Here is a 14628-nt window from a genome sequence, read left to right as displayed (position 1 = left end):
ACTATCAAGTGTCGAAAGAGTATTAGCCTGTTGTGCTGAACTAAGTGCAAGGTTGGTGAATTGATTGAGTGTTCACCACTTGCCCACCTCATCCCGTGAGGAAGTATTGGGGTTGAGTTCTGTGAACTTTGGACTTGTATCACAGCTGATTAGACAACACCAGCCCCTAGATGAAAGAGCCTGACCTTTGGCCAAGACATTCAGACCAAAACTACCAGTCCTAGGGGAGTGGGATTTTAATTGTCTGCAGTTATAGCAACTGTTTGACCGAAGCAGATGGGAGTTACAGTAAGCCCAACCCAGATGCAGGACCAAGCACATCCTCAGTGTGCTAGGTATAGTCAGTCCATAAATTAGGCAGTGAAATCCTTCCTCTGTCACACGAGATTGTGCCTCCACAGATGCAGAAAGATAGTGGTGATTCTAGAAGTTGTAAGCATGCATATAGGTCCCAAGTCATACTTCCCATTCTGCACAAACTTTCTACTAACAAGAGAAAAGAAAAGGCTGTTTACGAATGAAAAGAGCTGTTGTTTTGTCCTCAGAAGGTCCTTTGGTGCTGGCAGAAAGGCTATGACTGTGCAACAGCAGGAGGGACACTGCAAGGATCTTGTCCTTCACATGCCAGTGCACCTCCTCCCAGCAAGGACACTGCAAGTCCTGAGATCTGATGCTAGGGTATCACGCTGTGTTAGACCAGTTTTCCTTTGGGCTTAAATAAGTGTCCCAAGCTGTGATAACTGAGGCACTCTGTGCATTTAACGTCCTACTTCAGCCTTGAAACTTTTTATGGCCACACTCCCTTCATGCTTCATTTCTACATAGGGCTGGAACTTGCACCCGTCAGGCTCTTACACCTTGAGAACCGAGGCTTTAATTCACATGATTAAGTGGTCGACATAAGAGTTCTGAGCAGTTTCCAGAACACAATGATCACATCCTGTTTTTACAGGATTCACGTCAAAGATTAAACACTGGTCTTACTGTGTAGCACAAAACATGGTAACATGTCCAATATATACACAACAAAATATCCCTCTAAAAGTGTTTTCCCTTTGTATTCATTTTAACAAATAGTTGCAAAACAATCTCAAAAGCTTTTGTTTGTTGAAAAGCAGACAAACAATCTAATTTTGCAGTTGCAGTTTGTGTTTCTTGTATTGGTTGGTCAGCAAGAGACATACCTAAGTGCTCTGCAGTCTTGCCTTTGTTCTGGTTGTACAGAACCACCAAACACGTGTTACTTCCACTTACTGCTAGGCACATCCAACACTTCTAAAAGCTGAATGTGTGAGGGGGAGCTGATTGCTGCCCCAGTAAAGGAGAAGATGGCAGAGTTGAAGGATTAAGCAAACAATGTTGAAAGCTCCCTGAGACAGAATCAGTTGACGGATGGTTATAGAAAACTCAAGTTTCAAGTACTAGGTAGGATATTTTGTAGACCTTATATTACAAAAAAGACCAGAGAGGCCCAAATCTTCTATACGTTATTGGCTGGAAACAATCACCAGCTTAGAAATACCAAATTCTCTCTTCTGATGCAGATTTTTAGACTTGCTCATTGCTTAAAGTAGTAAATTCATATCAAAGCAGCAAAGAAGAAAATGTAAATAAATCATGCTGAATATTAAAATCATGTTTCTGAACAGTCAGTGCACTATTTTTGGTCAGCTCTGTTTTCCATGCACGTTTGCCATTGCCAGCAAAATACTTGAAAAAGCACTGTGGCATCCACCCTTTGGCTGATGCTTAACGTAGAAACCCTAGAAGCAGAAGCTATTGACAGATTTTCAAAGTGGCTGGACTGCATCCTAAGAGACTAGTTTTTATTTGCATCTAGAATATGCTTAGGTACGCCCTTGCAGATAAAATTTCTTCAAGTAGTGCATGGTCCTTGGTTTGAAAACTACTGCTATATTCTGCTAACCAGTGTGGGAAGATTGTGAAGCAGAAGACTACACAAATATGACATCCTAACAGGGTTAACTGTCCTCGCAAGCTTCTGTATCCTCCCCGACTTCAGATGCACTTAAATCTCTTACAGACCAATACTTGATTATTTCTAAGGGTTGTTTTCTGTGTAGTTCCTCTTCATACTGGAAAAACAGTATGTCTTAACTGCTGCATTTATTTGGCTGTATTTCCTGATTTATCACTTAGATGTAGTTATAACAACTTTAAAAGAAATGTTTACTATCTTCATCTAGGTGGAATTTCTCACTAACTCTTTGAAACTGGGAAAGTTATCAGTTACACTCTGATGTCCTCTTTCTGTGCTATACAAACCTTTACAGGTAAGGAGTTTGCAGATTAGTATGTGACAATCACGCCTTAGTAAAACTTCAATGAGGCAAGAAATATTTCATCTGATTTCTGAAACCAGGTGCATCTTTACGGCTAACTTTCAATATAAGCACATGATCAAGTAACTAGGAAGTAAGGAGATGTGAAGCTTCATCTGACACACAACAACTTTTTCTATATGTTTCTTTTCTGTGCTGTGTGAAGCCATTCAAAATAGTTTAGCTCTCTCCTACTGTGCAAACCTATTTTTTTGTCTGTGACCTGAATGTTTCATCAAATATGCAGGCTTTGTTGTTATGCTGGTTAGGTGGCTGATGTCAGCAAAGAGAGCAGTAGGGGAGTTGTTTGTGTGACAAAGTTGCTCCTCTTATGGAAAACACTCCAGCTGTTTTCACTGGCATTATCCTTCCTTCTACAAGCATTTTAAAGGCACGGTTCAAACTGCGCCAGTTGTGAAGCAGGATGAATAAAAAAACATCCCTGCAACTTCAGGGAACTTTGCTGTTACATAAAGTGTTTGGCATTTGCAAGGACAGCCAGAGGTGTTCTGTAGCTCATCTGAGGCAGTGACACACTTGTGCACATGCTTCAAGAAACATAGAAACTCAAACTGTTCTTGATTAGTTTCCCAGCTGGTAGTAGTTAAATGCAAGCATGTGCTGGGGTGTAATATGAAAACACAAAGGGCACTAACTAGAATTTTAACTTTCCTGGCCATCCAAAGCCAAGCCACAGCTCCCTTACAGTCTAAGCATGAAACTCCAGAAAAGAAGCATGTTGGGGAGAAATGTTGCCTGAAGGGCTATAGAAAGCTCGGCTAGGTGATAGCAAGAGAGATTTTGAGGGCTAGAGCCTTCACCATTAAAAGGCAGTGGCTGACAGGCTTGTACAACCACACAGGCCTCCACAGTGTGACTGAGTGACTTGGACAAAAGCACAGAGTGTAAGAGGCAATCTGGTTTGGAGACTAGAGCTTCTTGTGTCTCCTTCTGCTGGTGTGATGGGAATAGCTCTGGAATTCAAGTAACCACCACAAATGCAAAAACAGCTGCATGGAAATCCCTCTGTGAGAGGGTGAAGAACCTCATACACCTGAAGACAGGGGAAGTGCTCTGAAATAATACACCGGACTATCTATGATTAACTGGTGGGGAAAAAGCGACCCTCCACTTCATGATTGGGATGTGGCTGTCTGGTTGCTTTGTGCCCTTCCATCAGTCTGTTATATCAAGGCAGCAAGGCAGCTGAAACAGGCAGTTCACTCTCAGACAAGTCCTCCTCGTGCCTTTGCTGCCATCCTCACTCATACAGCACAGTGATGATACAGCTCCTGCAGCAGTTTAAGGCTTAACAAATCTTAGATTGTCCTGGGCATTAGCTCAGTGAAAAATAGAGAATAACAAAAATTTATTTCCATAATTCCTAGTTAGAAAACCAAATCCCCATCCTATAATTGTTCAAGCTGGGTTGTCAGTTGTGACTGTCTGATAATGCTGACTTTGAAGAGTTAACGGGGGAAGTTGCTTCCAACTTGCATTCCCAACTTGCTTCATCAGGTCCTTTCAATACTCCCTCCTAAGCTTGGGAGGAGTTTACTTTTTCTGGGGAGTTGTCATCTGCAGGGAGCATACACCACTCGGTCAACAAACCAGGCACCACTCTTCAGAGTCACTTGAGAGCTTCAACATACTCCACAGGAACGGAGGACAGGCCAGCCTTCCCCCAGTAGTCAATGGCACGCACTCTGTAAAAGCCGGAGACTGAGCTTCCTGCAAATGAAAAGGTTAGAAATGGTCACTGTGAAAGGCTGACACCACTGGTGCTTGGAGGGTGTCTGTAAAATGTAGGTGTGTGGAATGGCGTGGAGAAGCAGTGAATTCAGTCCTGCACCCTACGTAAGTGTGTCTGTACCTGCCTAACTAAAAATGATTATAAATTCCTCAGGGCCAACCACTAGCCCCTTCTTTTTTTTCCTTTCCATTTGCACCATGTACCTCCTCGTCTTCTTATTTGGATTTGTGAGTAGTGGATTGCTTTCCCAGCATTTCCTTTGGAAGGAGGCTAGGACATATCTACTAATTTCCTTTTTTCCGACTCACTTGAATTCTGCCTATTATTCTGCCTTTGTGACAGGTTATATGCAGACAGGATCAACAAAGAAGCAGAACAAGAAGTATGCAGGCTGACTGAAAACGCTCTGCTCCGGTGGCAGGACGACTTACTCCAAAGGTATGTGAGTTGCTGTTCTGCAGCTCTCCTGATTTTCATCCATGATCCAGTTCGAAGAACACAGCCTTCACTAGCAGACACTTTAACTTCACAAACGATATAAATGTTTGTTGTTGTTTTTGTTTTTCTTTTTTTTTCCTAATCTATTTACTTGACTTTTAGGTGTGATTTAGTATTTTATGTTTTCTTTTTTTAAAGGAAAAAAAGAAGGCTAGGAATAATGAGTAAGAAATATGTACGTAGCAATAATGGTTGCAGAGATGGGGGACTTTTTCAAGAACTCCTTCTTTTTGATGTTTGAAACAAGCAAGTAAATCTGGTAGATTTCCCAGATGGGCAGCACTAGATGATAATGAATTCTAATCTCAGAGATTTTCCTTGGCCATGATTTACAGTTCCTGGCTACTTGTGCAGCCTTTATGTTGCAATAATAGCTCTGAATTTTATTCTGTGCCCACTGCTAAAGCCTTTCTCAGGCTAAGATGCGCTTGTGTTTCTGGAAGAAGCTTCTCTGAATTGCAACTTATTAGTATCACTTTGAGGTAAGGTCTGTCAGTGTTTCACACAGCTCTGATCAGTGCTTATTAGTATTTCTTGTTTGGCAGAATCACATTAAAAATTAGACCACTTATGGTTAAAAAAACCAAACAAACAAATGAGATAACAACAAAGAAAACATTACAGCCTTCTTTCAGCCTTCTTCATCTGGGTACGTCTGCATTACATGTAGGCTGTACTTGAGGAGATACGACCACAGTCATGAGGAGTAGCTTTGCCTGCTGACAAAGATGAACCTTACTTCCCCTTAATGTGAAACCTCTAAAACTTAGGCAGCTAGTCAGGTCTAAAAAGAAAGCTCTAGGAAACAGCAAAGAGAGGATTCTCTCCTTGGTTAGGTGTTCAGACGGCTAAAACAAACTGTCCTACAGAAGGACCTCTTCTGTTTTTACAAACTGGGGGCTTCAGTGGCTTAAGCCTGTCAAACCGTAAACAGGTATAAGAACAGGAACAGATGACCAGGAGGAGTGCAGATGTGCAAGCTTCTGCTGCTGCAGCTCAGAGCATGATAAATGTATGACAGTCAACCCCTGCAAGAAAGGTGGATGTGACCTCATACTTGCTTGTGTGTTGCCAAGGCTGGTAGTTAAACACCTCAAGCCTCAAGTGGTACTAAGCAAATGTTACCAAGGCTGCTTGCTCCTACCACCCTATACGAAGAGCACTGTACAAACTGTATTTGCCACACTCTCAGGCTAACTCATGACCAATATCCATGGGACTGAGCCCAAACCTCAGCATTGTCTTGCTTTGAGTGAACTACCAAAAGTACAATGCCAGGATCAGCACAATGCCAAGCTCTGATCATGTGGAGCAATTTTTTTTGTTCTCATTTTTGCATGCCTCTACACCAGTAACAGCAGAGACAAAGGAGCTGCTTTGCCTCCCAGGGAGCTTGCAAAGGCCCTTGTCTGGGTGACTTTGGTTTCTGTGACAAGAATTTACTTGTAGCAATGTTTATAATAATGTCCTCATGACTATTTTTCAATAAATGCTTGTCCTTGAGAATACGGATTTCACAAAGAATGTGGTCCTAAAAGAAGGGACATGCTCTTATTTGTGATGGGAATGTATGTCACTAGCAAGTTATGTGTTTTCAGTAGTTACTAAGTGGAGTTTCACACATTTATCAATGGAGTAATTAACATGAGAAATTATGTGGTATGTGTGTTTTGGCCTTACCTGGACTGTAGACCCAGAGAGTGAATATTGTGTCTTTGGCATTAATCCGCTGGTAGGCTTTTCCATCTGGTGAGAACTGCACTTCAAATGTCTTTATACATCTAGAAAAGAAAACCAGATGAGCTGGTAAACACAACTGATAGTGCAGTGAATTATCAAATCTTAATCTCAGAGACATAATAACAAATGCCAAAAATAGGAAATATTCAGTTGACTCACTGCTATAAAATGCAGGATGGCATGAATTGTGTATTTTAGGAGGAATCACAGCTCCAACAGGCCACAGAAGAAAATCCAGCCTGACTTGCAATATGGGGTACTTGTGGCATCATAAACTGGTAAGCATTTTTCACTCCCAGACCAGAGGTTATCAAAGATGAAGTCTGACTTGAAAAGAAGCTCTATCAGTGCTTCATGAGGAACTCTGGGTGTATATTGGACCGCTTTGGATAGTTCAGCTACGGAAAGTTTCTATTCCAGTATAGCTTGCTGGAGCAAGGAACTGGAGGTTTTCTCTTCCAACCTATAGACTTATGGATAATTCTACCTAAGCACCTGTTAGTAAAACAGTTTTTGTCATGAATCTTCCTGTTTGCTATGCTGAAGGAAAGTCCCTCAAAAATGTCATTGGATGCTGGTGAGCAGCATGCAGATCCTCTTGCTCAGACAATAAATTTGTCAGAATTACTTCCTGTAAATACATGGGGGTTATACAGTTCATTTTGCCATGCAAATGTACTGTAGCATCTCTCAAGGAGCAAGTAGTCATTAATGAGTAAACTTGTTTCACTCTGAAGGACTGGTGGCAACTTAGTGAGTCATGTGTTGGTTATACCCATTGTATTTTAAAAGGCACTTACTTTGAATTTACACAACCATCGTCCCACAACACAACAACCTGTCCTTTTGTGAGAGGGATGAAACGAACACCAGTCACCTGTCCAAAGACAAATGCCCATATCAGAAAGCTGTACAAACCAATCAGTAAGGCTAGATGTTCTGTCCTCATCCTACCTTACTGAGATTTTCCTTTGATTCTTTCCATTGAGACTTGGATTAAAAAACAAAATTTCTAGCTCTACAGCTTTGTAGACTACAAGTCTCCAACCTCTAGACCTTGCAGAAGACCTTCAGAAGCTCTGTGCACCACTATGAGCATGGTTATCTTGGGACTGAACATGCAGATACAAATACCTAACCTAGGACAGGCATGAATTCACTTCATTTTTAGCTATGAATTATTAACTGGAGAGCTGTTGTCAAGCCTGGTAGCACATGACATAATTTTAAAGCAGAGACTGTATTGCCGCATTATTATTTTCCTACCATTGGTAAACGTGCTTTTATCTCAGTGATGGCTCCTATCACTTGCTGTGGAATGCTTTATCTTGAGTTATGCCTCGGATAGCCTTCTTATCAAAGGAGAGAACTGTTTATTTACTAAGTGTACTGTGGTACTTTTAATAAATAATAGGCCCAAATGCTTAATGAGATTTGAAGAAGGAAGCAGTTTCTAATTTGGCACGTCTGTTGGTAAAACTCACATACTTGATCAGGTACAGAACTGGGTCTTGCACAGATGTGGATGAGAAAGACTGAGGGAACGGGGAAGTCTTGCTTCAGCGTCAGGATGCCACCTTCAGGAAAAGCGAAGGGGCCTGTTGCCACTGGGTCCTGTGGATTCAAAGACAGGACTTGTGAATAATCTTCCATCATTACATTACAGAATGCAATATCTAACTGTTACATCAGTGTAAAATGACTGTGCGTTTACTTAGGGGCTGTAAAAAAATTCTGGTAGAGTTGTAAATATTTGCTGATACATGGTTTATAACCATCAAAGTTCTTCAACCTAGCAGACTCTTTTCTATTTTGGCTGTATTCCATCCCTTCACAAGACACACAGCTTACGTCCATCCCACAAAATACTAGGCCACAGTGCCCTTTAGCTGCAGTCTGCTGGTTTAAGTAACCTCTCAGGCATGCCTTTCAGGCTCTCAGGTCTTTACAAACTGCCCCACCTCTTTGCTGTAGATCTCCAGTGTGCACTGAAAGTTATTGCTAGCTGCAGCAGCCACTCAGATGAGGTTTCACAAGACGGCCAAAAGGATCTAAAGCCTTTTTGCTGTCTTGCCAAAGGAAGACCTGATGGCTCCTATAGGATCCCATAGGCCTAAGCAATAGAGGTTTATAGTGATTGGGAAGAGAAGACACAGTACTACTGTACACCAAAGTCAGAAGGCAATTACTGTCTGTGAGCACTGAGTTGGTAAAGGTGTTCGCCTTTATTTTAACCCATGGGTCCGAATGCTATGAGAGAACGAGCTAAAATTACCTGCCACTCACATATTCTCATACACAGTGAGTAATCTGGGCATGGCTTTTCTCAATGAGGGGGGACACCTAAGAACTTATTCCTCAGTCCCCTCTGGGGTGAAATCGCAATTGGTGAGGACAAGGGGAAACTGCAGGCCTCCCCAGGAGCCCCTGAGAGGCACAACGAGGAGAGGCCAAGCGTCTCCTGAACTAGCACTGGGTAGTTTCCACCTCAAGGGGCTGTTTGTTTTCTGTTATTATTGAGGGGTTTTCCTTTCAACTATCTGCTGAGGCAGTGTGACCCTCCTGTAATGCATGCAGGTCCATGGGACTTATTTGGGGCCACTAGCAGAGAAGACAGTGATCTACATTTGGTCGCTTGCATTAACATGAATGCAAAGCTACCAATTGTCTGTGAGATACACTTCTCTGCATGGCTGCAAGTCCATTTCCAAATGCATAGGAGAAACACATGACAGTGGACTAAGGAAAAACATTTGACTACCTGACCTGATGCCTTGTCTCTTTATCTGTAATTAACCAATTAACAACCACTTTGGCCATACAACACTTCAAGCAAATACACAGTCATACCTCAGCATCCCTGATTTGCTGGAACTGCTCTGGGGAGGGAAAGTCAGGGCTTCCTAGTTCCTTCCACTTCAGGTAGGGATTGGTTTGGTTGTTATCCAGGTAATACATCATATACACTGGCTCTTCAGGAACACAAATGAAAGAAAGTAAACCCTCCATTTGGATTTAAGTACCAACAAGGATAAATGTAGCAGAAGGTGTTGACATTGACATTCGCAAAAGTGATTTCAGCATTCTGGATCCTGGCTTCCAGTGGAAAGTCATGAGGTCAGGGCTAGCACTCTTACAAGGCTCTACAACCCAACCTATAGTTTCCAAGTTCAAATTTTAAGTTATTATTTCCACATCCAGAATTGAAGCCCATTTAATTTTGCAGAGGTGCTACATGCATTTGTTGGACAACTGCATCAATTGTGTACTAGTGTGGTCATGTTGGCTACCTTGGAGTGATCTTGGTAAGGGAATTTTTTGCCTGGCATTACCCAGCTAAGACGAATAGCTTTCTGAAAAGGCAGCATTTGCAGCTGTTGTTAAAGACAGGGGCAAAGTAGAAAGAGCTTTTCCTACAAGAGCACCATAGAAAAAAATGGGAGTGCCCAAAAGATGAGTGAGAAAGTTAGCAAATGAAACTCTTGCCAGGAAAATAAACTCATCAGAAGTTTTTCAGCACATGTTCTGCCTTCATAATCAATTATGTGAACTGCCTACGTGGTGTTTGCTTACCTCTAAGTTTGGGGAAGTGGGTGGCATTCACTGTGACAGTGCTGATATTGGATGAAGTCCTGTTATCTTCACTTGAATAAATCAGTAGGGTAGCTTGCCAACTGTCTGAGGGCTGCAGCTCACTTGGGGTGTGCACAGATGCCAGGACACCAACCGTGTCATTTTCAGTGCTTTTGCCTTCACTGCTCTTTACTTCTGCAAAGATCTGCTTTTCTCCTTTGAAAAAATGTGACAACTCTGTAAGCATAACTGCTAGTCTGTCCAACTTCTGATATAAAAAGGGTCAAAATATAAGGATATATAGGCTGAGTGCCTATAGCTTTTTTATCAGGTGTAGCATCAGTCAGGATTATGGGTGGATTTTATTACTGCAGAGCATGCACATACTACAGCAGGTCTTATGCTTAGCAGTTCAGCTAACAAAGTCTACATATGTAACAGTGAGTTAGGATCTTCCTTTAGTAGGCTGCATGTGTCTTACAGCTGTAGGGATTTATTAAAGTCATTTACAGCCTGAAATGATGGCACATGAGGAAGTACCAGTCAACTAAAAAGAGTGGTTGGCATGCAGAATTTGTAAACAAAGCAGTAGATTAAATCAAAGAGATGACAGGCTGTCAGGAAGATTCTCCTGAGCTATTAATTTCTCGGAGGAAACGAGAGTTCATTTTTCTAACAACCACAGCTGGGTAGGAGAAATCTGGCATTTGTCAGGAGTGAGGTGGCTGACCTAATCTCTGTCATGCGAGAAGCTCCTAGGTAGATGAAGTTACTGATGTGCTCTCTCCTCGGTGATTACCATACCTAGCAGTGCCAGCAAGCCCATGACAGTCAGCACTGGTTTCCGCACCATCTGGACATGAGGTGGCTTCGTATTGTTCATCTGGAAACGTGCTGTCAGAGTCCGCTGTGTGAAATAGTGCGGGTAGTAGCTCAGGAAGGCATTGTCATTACTCAGCAGTGTGTAGTTGATGGTGTTGTTGGCTTTGGCAATAAGCAGGTTTTGATGCTGGATGATTACCTAAAAAATCATGGAGAAAATGGAACTTCATCATGGAAAAAAATCCAAAGAAAACACAGTACCTTTATTTATTTTTTATTTTTAATCTTTATGGCATATTAGAAAGAGCTGTCACTGTCATTTAGGAAAGCATGAAGAACAAAACTGTTCTTCACACCTCTTGAAGAAACTATTTTTAGATAATACATTAATCACTGGAAAATTTGAAGTATCCACACAGTTTAGGCAATAAAAATTCTCTGAAATGACTACCACTGGTAGTTTGCAAAAATTATTAATATGTTTCCTTGGTGACTGAACTACAAATGATATTCCTCTGCTTTGAATATTGGATTAGCAAACTGTATTTATTAGCTGAAATAAATGTAAATACTCCATATGTGGAGTTACTTTGTACCCATTAGACTGCCTATAAATTGGTCCCGGATTCCATTCCTCAACGAGGAGTTTTATCCTTTTAGTGCTAACAAGGAATACATTCTCTCTCAGTATTGCACTGGTTACTGAGCTGTTCTTCAAAAAGCCAGAGTTTACTGGATTGTGCCTAGATATCAGAATCAAACACTACTTCAGAAAGCTGACAACAGAGAAGGTCTCATAATTGTGACCCTGAAGAACGTACGTTTAACAACACTGGGCTCCAGCTCCTATCTACCAAAGTGTTAATTTTTTGTTGGATTGGTCTTTTTTATCCCCTCATAACACCATGTCACTATAAACACTGCTGTTTCTCTCACAAACTCCCTGCAATGCAGCCAGTGACTTGCTGCTCTGGAGAAGAATCCTTCTGAATTGCAGCCTAAAGGAGCTAGAAGCCTTTGTCCACAGGTACAGCTGACAACATGCATCCCATTCCTGGGTGACATACATGCTCCCACGTTTGGGAATTACTGCTTTGCACAGGAGTGTTTGGACTCTGGATGCTGTATAAGGTAGTGACTCACAAAACAGGCATGCAGTGGGAACTGTTGCTTTGTAGGGGAAAGACCTGAGCTTGCTCAGGGACCAGACTACTGTTCCTGCAAGGGCAGGAAAGCTGAGCATTCTCTTCGCCTTCTGCTTTTCTGATCAGGAGCAGTATTGGCAGTAACTAATATGACCATGTGTAGAGAATCATTATCCAAAGACAAAGAATGGGCTTATGCTTAGAGCTCAATGGACTTCATAATTATACCTGATGTCCCTTGACAAGATAAACTTGTGAAGAGGCTGGGAAATAATCCCACAGAAGTGAGGTGACAGCTTGGAGAGAGAATGTGTGGGTATAGTCTTATCAGGGGGATTTAACTGAGAAATTGTATACACTATCCAACACATTCTCCAACACATGGATGGCTAGTTATCAGGTTTTTTTTTAGGGCAGATGAAGAAAATTAATACAAAGTAAGTAAAGCTACTGTTAAACTGTTCAGGGAAACACCATCTGTATTTATTAGGCTCTCTATTTTATTTCTGTTATTCTGAGTAGTCAGAATAAGAAAAAATAAAAATTGACTGTAAGTTTACTTTTGCAACTGCATTAACACTTTAGGAGACCCAAATGTGACAAGACTGTCAATGAACAAAGTTACCTTTACAACCATAGCTGCATATGTCACATCAGCTCGCCACGGCTGTGGGATGGACCATCCAACCAGAGGATCTGCTTCATCATTGTATATGGGAACAGAAGCAAATTTTGGAAACAACTTCTGAATCTGTTCAACTGTTTCCACTTCTTGGTCCAAGATGTAGAGAGAACGCCCACCTCCCTGCAAAAATATTTCATGTCTGCTTAATAAAAGCGAGCAAATGGTAGTAGAGACACGACACAGAGTCCTAAATACATTATGAGAACATGTTACCAGAGCTCCTGAGGAGCTTGAGGACTAGACAGTATTAGAATCTTACACCTCATCCACTACAGTATGTGCTGATTGTATGAGCTCCTCCTAAAACATAAGATGTAGAGGAGCTGAATCCCTGTGGGCATTAGGCATGGGCCTTTGAGTTGAAGTCTTGCAACTGACCATATTCTTCAAAGTTTCTTTAGAATAGGCAGCTAGTTATGATTCCTGATATAGGTTGCACACTCACCTAGGAATCAATGTCGTAAATCAGAATAAAATGTAAGTTGGACTAAACTGATTAAAAATAGCTTTAAATTGAAGTCATGGACCAACCTTCTTATGAAGAGAGATGTAGTCCAGTCTTACACCAGTCTCCCCTGTGAAGAAGTTGGTTCCATTGTAGCAATGACACAGAAGATTCCAGCATATGGGTGACTTGGGAAAGGGGTGGAAGGAATCTCCAGGCCCTCCAAATTTTAGTAGAGGACTGGCTGCTCTTAATCCTTCTGAGCAGGCATCATAATAGTTGAGGAACCCTGAAGTCCAAGCAGATACATGTATCAACAATAATAACTCAAAATAGAATCTTGGTCAAAAACTGGGGGGGAGATATTATAACTCTTTCTATTATTGCATTTATTGGCAGGACCTCACAAGCTGAGTCTACTCTTTCCAAGGCACTGGCAACATGAGAAGACACGAAAACCTCTGCTGCATTCACAAGGTTCTTTCAAAGGTCTTGTGAGGACAGGTTCCCAAATCATGCATCTATCAGTGAATGGTTTTCCTCTTACTCCACCCTCCATCCTGCTACCTCTAGTAAACTATTTTATAGTGTTCTATAACCAATGAACAGGACTTAACAGTGTAACTCCTCTTCTGTTTTCCCTGTTCTGCTAGCTCTGTGTTGCACTGATGCTCAAGCAGGGAACAGAGTAATTATTGTAGTAAGTAATATGACCTGAGCAAAAAAGATTAGATACACCTTTCACACTCCTTAGCTCTCCTATCTACCTTATTTCTTTTCCAGCATCTCTCCTTTCTTACTGTTTCCCACCCAACACACACACACACTTCTCCCTTACTACACTAGTAAGTACTCCAAAATATGCTTACCTTCCACTGTCATAGTCACATTGTCAAAGTCATGGTGGTCTGGTTCATTCCAAGTTTCAAAATTCCATTTAGCAACATGCGCCAATCCGTATCTATCTGTGTGAGAGGCCTCATTTATCAGTGAGTTGAGTGCATGTACAGACAATCCTATCAGTTAGTCATGTGCTACACATGAGGTTATACCACCTTGTTATACTGCACTCGAGTGTAAATTAACTGTTTTTAATAATCCGGAAAATGCAATTTTGGTGATTTCAAAACGATACTTCATTTTGGATGGAGCAATATTTGAAAAAGATGACAGGACCACCAACACAGAACTGCAGTGAGGTGATGTGAATAATAGCTTTGTGGGGAGGGCACCCGGCCTAAGTGAGACTCAGGCTAAGGCTTCTGCTTTGTCGGAAATATTTGGAGCTGTCATGTGGGATGCATTCAGGTTATCATGCCCTAATGCCAGCTGGTGGTTTACAACCACAATAACATAAAGAAGTTAAAACTCAGTCCCCAGAGGAAGGCTAAATGTGCTGCCCAGAACACACTGCACATTCAGGCTGTTGGACATGGAATAGCAAAATGGGGCAATTGTCCCATTGGCTATTCTGGCATGGGTCTTTTCCTGTTTTGTGCTGAAATCCAGTGTCATGACATTGAACACAACCCATAAAATTTTCTGAGGTAGTTAGAAAGGATCACAACAGAATAAGTAATAGGACTTGCTTGTTTGTTTTTGTTTTGTTTTGGTTTGGTTTGTTT

At 41.6% G+C, this 14628-nt stretch overlaps 2 protein-coding genes across 6 annotated transcripts in view; one reads left to right on the top strand and one right to left on the bottom strand.

The window, feature by feature from the left end:
- Positions 1-782: 782 nt before the first annotated feature.
- Positions 783-14628, bottom strand: part of IDUA (alpha-L-iduronidase) — a 50320-nt gene continuing 36474 nt past the window's right edge. For both annotated transcript variants that reach the window (XM_032205797.1, XM_032205798.1), the window contains 10 exons: positions 13873-13968; positions 13090-13292; positions 12499-12678; positions 10711-10927; positions 9907-10122; positions 9184-9305; positions 7822-7947; positions 7134-7210; positions 6274-6374; positions 783-4073 (listed from right to left, as the gene is read on the bottom strand). In XM_032205797.1, coding sequence (XP_032061688.1) covers positions 3973-4073; positions 6274-6374; positions 7134-7210; positions 7822-7947; positions 9184-9305; positions 9907-10122; positions 10711-10927; positions 12499-12678; positions 13090-13292; positions 13873-13968 — 1439 coding nt within the window. In that variant the 3' untranslated portion in view covers positions 783-3972. The remainder of the gene's footprint in view (positions 4074-6273; positions 6375-7133; positions 7211-7821; positions 7948-9183; positions 9306-9906; positions 10123-10710; positions 10928-12498; positions 12679-13089; positions 13293-13872; positions 13969-14628) is intronic.
- The window catches only part of SLC26A1 (solute carrier family 26 member 1), a 37496-nt gene continuing 26890 nt past the window's right edge, over positions 4023-14628 (top strand). For 2 of the 4 annotated variants that reach the window (XM_032205795.1, XM_032205793.1), the window contains exons 1-2: positions 4023-4087; positions 4438-4533. Coding sequence is in view for 1 of the 4 variants with exons in the window: in XM_032205792.1 (XP_032061683.1) it covers positions 6585-6611 (27 nt within the window). In the remaining 3 variants the exon portion in view is untranslated. Of the gene's footprint in view, positions 4088-4437; positions 4534-6531; positions 6612-14628 lie in introns of those variants that run through there. The other 2 variants (XM_032205792.1, XM_032205794.1) reach the window with 2 other exon arrangements.

The sequence above is a fragment of the Aythya fuligula genome, chromosome Z (assembly GCF_009819795.1).
Source record: "Aythya fuligula isolate bAytFul2 chromosome Z, bAytFul2.pri, whole genome shotgun sequence".
NCBI classification, from domain to species: domain Eukaryota; kingdom Metazoa; phylum Chordata; class Aves; order Anseriformes; family Anatidae; genus Aythya; species Aythya fuligula.
This window is presented reverse-complemented; position numbering and strand designations above follow the sequence as displayed.